The sequence below is a fragment of the Vombatus ursinus genome, unplaced genomic scaffold (assembly GCF_900497805.2).
Source record: "Vombatus ursinus unplaced genomic scaffold, bare-nosed wombat genome assembly UNPS02014832.1, whole genome shotgun sequence".
Lineage (NCBI taxonomy): Eukaryota > Metazoa > Chordata > Mammalia > Diprotodontia > Vombatidae > Vombatus > Vombatus ursinus.
Window position 1 is genome coordinate 45,660,214 of NW_020954610.1, and position 9,825 is coordinate 45,670,038.

Here is a 9,825-nt window from a genome sequence, read left to right on the forward strand (position 1 = left end):
TTGTTTTCTGAAACCAAGCAGAACAAGTCTAATCTCTCTTTCACTTAAGAGTCTTTCAGACAGTTGAAGACAGCTATCATGTTGCCCCTAAGTCTTCTCTTCTCCAGATCAAAAAAGCCTAGCTCCTTCAGCCAACTCTCTTATAACATGATCTCTGGATCTTCTCCAGATTGTTAACATCCTTTATAAAATGTGGAATCCAGGACTGAACACAGTAGTCTAGCTATGGTCTGACCAAGACAGAGCCCTAAACTATCATTTCCTTCTAGATATCAAACCCCCTTAACGTAGTCTAAGATCATGTTAGCTTTCTATCCCAATGTTACAAAAGTGTCATGCCTATTGGCAACCAAGAGAAGTCAACCTAAGCTAGCATCATAAAATTTCAAGTCAATACTAGATATTTAGATATCTAATATATTATATTTTGAACATGCTGAATTTTATACTTTCTATTACATACTTTATTATATATTGCATGATTTTATTTTATTTTATTTTTATTTTAAAATAAGCTATACATAATAGGTATTCATAGTTTTACATACGATTCTTTTTCTGTTCTTTATATAAAAAAGTTCATATTTGTTAGTGTCTGTAAAATTCAGAATAAAAAAACTTAAAATTCTTTTAAAGTACGCTTGAACCATGTCCTAGTACTATCCTCAGAGACAAGCCCACGAGATTCTTTCATAGGCAAAAACTGCTTTGTATTAGTAATTCCTTTAGTAACCAAGGTAACTTGTCCCATATCTAGTTATATTCTTAGTGATGAGTTTAAGTCAGTTTCCAAAGTAATTACTGCAATAGAAATATTCCAGTTAGGCATATACCAAAAGGAAGTCAAATAGAAAGATTCCATCTACACCAAAATATTCAATATTCAAAGCAATATTTTTTGTAGAAGTAAGGAAATGGAAACAAAGTACATGGCTATCAACTGAGGAATAGCTAAACAAGATGTGATACATGAATACAACTGAGCATGAGTTAGAGAAGTATGGAAAGACTTCTACGAACTAATGCAAAGTAAGCAAAACCAGGAAAACAATATGTATGTCTACAATAACATAAACAGAAAGAATAGAAACCCAATACTGTAAAATTAAAATGACCAAAGTTGGACCCAAAGAAGAGACAAAAGGCATTTCCCCATTCTGTGCAGAAGTGTGAGACTATGGTTATAGAATACTGCAAATGTTAGACTTTTCTGTGATGTTGGTAAGTATGAGTTAACTGGTTTGTTTTTTTTTTTTAACTCTGTTATTATTGGTTATAAAGGATGGCTCTCTGGTAGGCAGCGGATACACTGAAAAATATAAATGAAGTAAAAATATATGTAAATATATGTATAAACATAAATGTCTGCATTGATAATTATTTTTCTTACGTATAATTCTTTCCAAAAAATACCCACCTAAATACTTAAGGAAAAAATGTAAATTAACATATAAGAAATAGCTTAGAAATTCAATATTATCAGCAATACCTCAATTAATCCAGATATCAGTAAGGAATATTTTTACTCTTTAGGAAACATCTAAATGTGTCAAGATACAATATCAGGCAACCTCAAAAATTCAATCACTTTATCTGGGGATAGAGAGGGGGGTATATCAAGTACCAACACAAGTAGCCACCTCCATCTGGAAGCTCTTGCAATGTAAAGAATTAGTTTATATTCCAAATGAAAATTTTTAAGCAGGCAAATAGACTTATTTCACCAAAAAAGAAAGGGGGGGGATGGGTGATCAGGCAAAATCAGTACCAAAGTTGAAGACTCAGAAGGAAAAACAATGCTACATCATACACTAACTCACAATAATCCATATATCACAATTACGTAAAGCAAATATAAAACCATAGATACCTGCATAATGAGAAAGTGAGGGTTATTAACATTAAGTCCAACAGAACAGAAGAGATCTTGAACTCTGGTGTTATTTGCATTTACACCATTGATTAAGTATCTATTTCGGCCACCAATAACCACCTGAAAATAAAACAGAAGCACAGTCAAGTAGGGCATGACAAATTGGAATCAGACTTTCAGAACCACTAGGGAGTTTAGAAATCTTCTAGTTCAACACTTCAATTTTGTTGATAAGTAAACCAACACTCAGAGAAGTGATTTACCTAAGGTCATGAAGTTAATTAATAAAGCAAGGACTAAAACCAGAGTCCCCTGGTTCCCAAGCCAGCACCCCAATTTGAGGCAAACATTTGTAGCTGCAAGACAGAAAGATCTCAATGCAGAGCTTCTGTCTCTCCACACACAGCTGAAGAGCAAGAGGGCCAAGCCTAGACAAAGCTGGGCAGGCATCACATTATAATGAAAAAAAGAAGAGACTGGAAGACCCCAAATCTGGAACACATGACCTCTAACATTTTTTCCAGCTCTAAAAGTCTACAATTCAAAAATTCTAACTCTATTAAGTTTATATTTTGTCCCCAGCCTCCTCTTTCTTCAAATTATTCCTCTATCCTTACCTTCCTTCTTATCCTTATGAACACTCCCTGTACCCTCTCAAGTAGCCAACTCTTCTCCCTTTAGCTGGCCAGGGCCCTCTTTAATGTACCCCAATCACAAGGGAAAGATACCAGACACTTATATTTGACCAAGTTATGACCTAAGACGACTTGACTGAATTATATTTTAATTGAAACTTCTTCACAATGAAGTACTACAACAATTTAAGCACTTGCTCTTATAACTGATAACTTTGTTACAAAAGGGTTTGCCTCTACAGATATAACAATATTACTCTTCAATTCTTCTTAGGAAGACAAAAGTTCTTAGATATCCAGAAAAGTAAAGACTCACCTGTCTTGTAACAGTAATTTCATCATGGGCCTCAAATCCCAAAGGGCTCTGTTTTTTGTCAGAATTATCAAAAGTGATCGACACTGTAGCTTTCGTAATCCCAGCCTGCCCATTTTTATATACCAAATCTTGCAAATTAGAGGCACGAACCTAAAGTAAGAGGTAAAAAATTAAAAGTACAAAGAACTCATTGCATTGATGGGGGAAAAAAGTCAGATTTCAATTCCAATAAGAAAACCTATTTGTACACTGTGAATTAACTATAAGTACAAATACTAATATATGAAGAGAAGTTATCATTTGTTCAACAATTCATAGAACATTAAGCGTAAAAAAATACTACTAGGATATCAACTTGTCCCAGCACAGTTTCTATGTGAATAGTTCTACCCATCAAAGAAAGATGAGAGATGAAAAATATTAGTAGTAATAAACAATCAACAAACATTTATTGTCTACTACATTCCAGACAATAAGCTAAATACTAGGGATACAAAGACAAAAAATAGAAGTCACTACTCTAAAGCAACTTATGTTCTACTGACTGAGACAACATGCACATAACAAATATATACAAAATACAAGGTAAATATTAAGGGAGTGGGAAACACCAGCAGCTAGGGGATCAGAAGAGCTTCTCATTATTCTAGCAGAGTTCTGAAGCAAAGTTTTGAAGGAAGTGAGATGAGTGCAATCCAAGGATAAAGAATCACCAGTGCAAAGACGCAGGAGCAGGAGAAAGGCTGTCCCATGTGCAAGGAAGAGCAGGAATGCCAGTATGATTGGAACAGAGTACATAAAGTAGATAGAGTAATGTCTAAGAAGGTTGAAAAAGTAGATTGGGAAAAGGTTTTCAAGGGCTTTAAAACTAAAAGGCAGACTTTATATTTGATCCCAGAAGTAACAAGAAAGCTACCGGAAGTAATAATGAGTAGGAGAATATGTTCAGACTTGCACTTAAGGAAGATTATCATTCTGGCTATGTGGAGGATGGATTAGAGAAAGTAAAATCTTGAGGCTTGAAGACCAATTAGGAGGATATTGCAGTAATAATAGCTGATGTATATATTGCTTCAAAGTTTTCACATGTATAATATTATTAGATCCTCATAAACACTCAGAAACACATTCTGATATCTGTTTTACAGTGTGAGGAAATTGAGGATCAGAGCTTAAGCGTCTTACCCTGGGTCACACAATGTCTGAAGCAAAATTAGAACCTACATTTTCCTGACTCCAAGTACAATGAACTACTTCAACCAAGCTCACAGGCAGTCATACCTCCCCTCGAAGACAAGGTTTTTAAGGAAAAATATGCAAATGTAATATAAAAATACAAAAAAGGGTGGGGACAGTGATAGCATGCCACATAACAATCCAAACTTGACTGTCCCCCAAGTGATGGTCAAGTACTTCTACTTTACCTGAGATAGGTTGGAGATACCCAGCAAGAAGCAGATGGAATCCAATATGTTAGATTTACCACTACCATTTAAGCCTGTGATGGCATTAAATAGGGGATCAAAGCCATTGACTTCTGTCCTTTGGGCATAGGATTTAAATCCCTCAAGAATAATGGACTTGATATGCATTTTCACTACTGTCTTGAAAGAGGGCAGCGAACCTCCGGAAGAGACCAAATGGGTCACCAATCAGTTCTGTGGATCAGAAACAGCACAAAGAAAGTAAATGAGTCAAGCAAAGAAGTAAAAGTCTAAAGCTGAGAATGTCATCACACAGTTGAAACACCAACCTATCTAAAGGACTGACATCAACCTCTATAATTTTGTGGGATTAAATTTAGTCCACTCAGCTGTTTGTTTTCCTATGTTCTCTCATAGCAGTGTACGTCACACACCTTATACACCTCAGTGACTTCCCGGAGTTGACAAATGTAGGAAAAAACAGAGCCAGAACTGGAAATCAAGTCTTGACTCCAAATCTAATGCTCTCTCCAAAATACCAGTTTATTCAAGAAAAATTACTGCAAAGAGCACAGGGTCTAGGTGAGACAGAAGGTCTAGCTTCCAGGCTCTGCCACATAGTTGCTTTACAGCCATGACCAAGTCACTTCCCCGCTCTGGGTCTCAGTTATTGTCACCTGTAAAAACTAGAGGAGTCGGACTAAGGTCTAGGCACTAGACAATCTTTGTGGTCCCTTCCTAGCTCGGACAATGAGTCTAAGTCTGTCTCCTCAGCAAGGGAGAGATTTCCTTTAAAACAAAATAAATCCTCACAGTTCAACTTCTGCCACTTTATGAATGGATTCTTGACAACTACATCATCAATATGTGCTCTCTCTCTCTCTCACATACACACACACACATTTATGTCTACCAACATGTATTCATTTTCCCTCTCAAGATGCATTTATTAAATGCCTACTCTGTGCCAGCAGGCACTGTGCCGAGTCCCTAACATCTAAACCTATACACATTCTCTACCCTCTGAGTCTCCACTTCTCCACCTACAAATATACCCACACTCCTACCGTGTATGTTCATGACATCCGCACCCACACGCATACACACTCTCTCCCCGTCTTCAGTGATCACACACACACACATTTATGTCTACCAACACGGATTCATTCTCCCCCTCAAGATGCATTTGTTAAATGCCTACTATGTGCCAGCAGGCACTGCGCCGAGTCCCTAACATCTAAACCTATACATATTCTCTACTACTCTGAGCCTCCACATCTCCTCCTACATATACACCCACATTCCTACCGTCTATGTTCATGACATCTGCACCCACACGCGTACACACTCTCTCCCCGCCTTCTGGGATCTCACACACACCACACACACACACACACAAACATATTTATGTCTACCAACATATATTCATTTTCCCTCTCAAGATGCATTTATTAAACGCCTACTATGTGCCAGCAGGCACTGCACCGAGTCCCTAACATCTAAACCTATACACATTCTCTACCCCTCTGAGTCTCCACATCTCTTCCCACAAATACGCCCACACTCCTACCGTCTATGTTCATGACATCTGCACCCACACGCGTACACACTCTCTCCCCGCCTTCTGGGATCTCACGCACGCGCACACACACACGCACACGCAAGCTCTCACCCCCCAGATCCCTGACATCCAGCCGTCCACACTCTCACCCCGCTCCGCTAAGTTCCGGACATCTACACCCACTCGCGCGCACACACACAAACACAAACACACTCCCGCCTCGCCTCCAGCCCTGCCGGACCAGGCCTCCCTCCCGTCCCTGGGCCACCGGTACCTGGCAGCGCGTGGTGGGCGGGGCTGGAAGGTGAGCCCCGAACCGACCCCGGGACAAACGGTCTGACTCAAGAGAACCAAGAACGCCCCGAGAAGGGCGGACAGACTCACAGGTTCCCGCCAGCCCCGGAGGCCGCACTTACCGTTTCTTTTGAATTTTGGCGGTGGCTGAGGCCCCGTGGCAAAAGACTGACTCTTCTCAGAGGCGTCCAAGGCTCCGCCTGAACATTCGGCGTCACGCTTTCTCGCGATTCGGACTGTACGAAAACAGAGGAGGGGAAGGTTAGAGATGCAAATGCGCTTAGAGAGTGGAAACTCTCGAGAAAAATAACCTAAATGGCGAAATTTGCTGGAATTTAGAAACAGGCGCGCCATGGGTCAGGCCCAGTTCTTTGCGTCAGGACAGCCTCTTTCCTCTCGCTCAGTCTTCTCCTTCTTTTCTATCCTTTAGTCCCGCCCCCTCAATCCACGGAAACTCTAGCCCCGCCCTCCCCTCATCTCGCCCCGCCTCCTCACGGTCATTTCTCCTTCTGGCCACGCCCCCTTACGGTCCATTCCTATTCTAGCCCCGCCCCGCCCTTCCTCTCCTCCTGCACCCTCAGATTAATTTTTACCCTGAGTCCCCGCCGTCCCTTCCTCTCGCCCATGACATCACCATTCTCCTCTAGCTCCACCCTTACCCTCCTCTTCCCCCCACCCCCTCAGATTCATTTCCACTCTCTCCCGGCCCTCCCCTCCAGACCCTTCCCTTTTTCTCGCCAGCTAGTTGCAAAATGCTCTGGGGAGAATGGAATATGGTGATTTGATTTCCTTTTCTGATCAGTCCGAAATTGGCCTTGGCGTCTACATTTTAAAATTTAGATTTCTCTGATCCCCCACCCCACCACCTCCCCCCAGCCCCGTCCCTCTGTAAAGATTGTAGTTAATTCCAACCTTGTTATCTTCAGTTCCTGTTTTCTTTCACAACTCATTTGATTGTAGCCAAAATAATAATCATATGGTTTGCAAAGCGCTTTACGAATATCATATGTTAATCTCACAACGATCCTGGGAAACGGTGCTATTATTATTTCCATTTTACAGATGAAGACACTGGGCAGACATGTTACATGACTTGCCCGGGATCACCAAGTGTGTGTGCACAGACAATGCAAGTCTGTCCTGAAAGTGTCCTGGAAGGTGTTAGATAATCACATGCACATTCCAAAAGGACAAGAAGCAATATAAATGCCCCAAGTCTGACATGTCATACTCCCATGGCATCATTGTTACTTAAGAGACAAAAAAGCTGAACTTGGATTATGATGGCAGATACATAAACTCATACAACATATTTTTTTGTTGTTCATCCGTGTCCAACTCTTCTTGACCCCATTTGGGGTTTTCTTGGCAAAGATACTGGTTTGCCATTTCCTTTCCCAGCTCATTTTACAAATGAGAAAACTGAGGCAATTAGTGTTAAGTGAATTGCTCAAGGTTACAGGGCAGTATGTGTCTAAGGTTTGATTTGAACCTTGGTCTTCCTGGCTCCAAGCCCAGCACTCTTATCCACTGAGCCACCTAACTGTGACTAGAAATCATTCTGAAGAGGGGAACAAATCTGATTTCACAGTTATGTTCTTTGCTGTGTTCAGACATCGTCACCTCAGCCCGGGGATTGTAGTTTCTATATTGCAAGTACTCAAAGGATCCCCTGTCTCAGGTAGCCAAGTGTGGACAGACAGCGCCAGTCTGTCCTGAAAGTGTCCTGAAAGGTGTGAGAATCACATTCCAAAAGGACAAGAAGCAATATAAATGCCCTCAGCCTGATAGATGACACACTTCCATGTCATCACTTCAGAGACAAAAAAACTGAACTTGGATTAAGATGGCAGATACATAGACTCATACAATATCAGAACTAGATGACCTCAAAGATCATCTAGATCAGTCCCCTCATTTTATATCTGAAGAAACAGGTCCACAAAAATAAAGAAGCTAACGTAAGGTCAAACAGCAATGGCAGAATTTGAACTCAGTTCATCTAACCCCAAGTGCTTTGTGCCAAGTTCTCAAAATATGAAAGGTACACACTCAAACACAAATTTCCAACATGAAGAATCAAGAAAGACAGTAGAGGTGGCATTTTTGTTTTGTTTTGTTTCTTTAGTTTCCCCTCCTGAGTCAGACTTTGTCCAACTTTATCAATCACTCTTCTGCTTTTTCCTATAGTGTCCTAACTATGTGTGCACCTTCCTGCAAATTGTTTCTTTTTAATGAACCCAAACTGTTATGCCCCTCTCTTTTCAGGCCCTGCTGTAGGTGGATTTGAAAGGCCACAGTGGTTAGCTCTAACCTGTCTTTCCTCTGTCCTTGGACTGACCCCAAGGGGATAAGTCATGAAGTTGTTTGGGGGAAGGAGAGGGACATCCACATATACACACTGCTGAGGGAAAACTAAGAAGATTTTGGGAAAAAGGAAAGAGCTGCTTCTAGCTCCACTATGGGAACTAAATGGTATCCCAAGTAAATTCAATAAAGTTAGACTGAGGTACATACTTCAAGCAAGATCAGTTTATTAACAGTGACATTAACAGTAACAAAGTAGATCAGACTGGCCACCTCAGTAAAGCCAGTGACCCCAGTGAGAAGGGGGGACCTTCTTTATTGACACACTAGAAAAAAGGGGGTCTCAGCAGTTGTGGAAGATTACAATTGGCTATGCTGAAAAAAAAAGCAGGCTGGCATTCAGGTGAGGTTATCACATGCTTGTCTGACAATTAAGGAATATTCACTGTTTTATGGGACCTAAATCTGCCTCTTATAATCTTTGCTAGGAGATCAAAACTACCAGACTTGCTGTCCCCTTGGAGGAGATAAAATCTCCCCTAATTGTACAAGGATAGATGACATCTTTTGGGGGATGCCACCAAGTTAACTTGTTGGGGCTTAAAGAAATCAAACAGGGTCTAGTGGTATAAGCAATAGCAACCTTTCTTTTAATTATACTATTAAACTAAGTTAGAGGGAAAGCTAAATTCCTGAGCTTAACTCAAGGCCATAGAAAGGTGGCTTTAAGCAGATACTATGTCAACTATAAAAATTAATACAGTATAACATCAATTAAATTGTAAAACTGATACAGTAGAAATTATAAGTGTTATTAATTAATGTTTTCATTTGTTGGGAGTGTGCCCTGAGTCAGCCCATGTGGCACAAAGCCCACACTTCTCCCTCCTTGAATGGGTCACAGAGTCAGCATCTTCCCTGCATAGGTGGTCCCTCTTGAAGGGCTTTTATTGGGACAAAAGGCATGTAAACCTTTATCTCATCTTTACCACTAGTGAGTTTAGTTACTCAGATCTGGAACAAAATTCCCAAGATCTGCTTCCACTGCCTTCTGTCTCCCACAGTCCCAGGAGAGATGAAATGAGATTGATTCCAGTGTTGGTGCAGGTTTTCTTAAATATGGAAAACACGGGGGTTCTTCAATCCCCCAAATTTGCTGTGTCCAGTACAAATGCACTGACTACATTCACCTAGTTATTACCAATAGCCTCCACTTGGGACTAGCTACTTAAAGGGTCTATATGTATTAAGCTAGTGCAGACGCATGGGGAAAAAAAACACCCACCACAGGACTAATCAAAAACTTCCCCTTTTGGGTCACATAGGTGACTAGAGACCATTTTGGAACTTCTGGAGAATAGCCTTGCCTTCACAGTTGTGTTCTTTGCTGTGCTTAGGCAGCCTCATCTCCACCT

General features: G+C 40.6%; 1 protein-coding gene across 2 annotated transcripts in view; it reads right to left on the reverse strand.

The window, feature by feature from the left end:
• SMC2 (structural maintenance of chromosomes 2) overlaps positions 1–6,473 on the reverse strand; it is a 44,998-nt gene extending 38,525 nt beyond the window's left edge. Inside the window, exons 1-4 of one of the 2 annotated variants that reach the window (XM_027839613.1) lie at positions 6,226–6,473; positions 4,249–4,482; positions 2,825–2,974; positions 1,871–1,993 (exon numbers count right to left, since the gene is read on the reverse strand). In XM_027839613.1, the coding sequence (XP_027695414.1) occupies positions 1,871–1,993; positions 2,825–2,974; positions 4,249–4,416 (441 nt within the window). In that variant the 5' untranslated portion in view covers positions 4,417–4,482; positions 6,226–6,473. The other variant, XM_027839612.1, reaches the window with a different exon arrangement.
• Between the last annotated feature and the right edge of the window lie 3,352 nt (positions 6,474–9,825).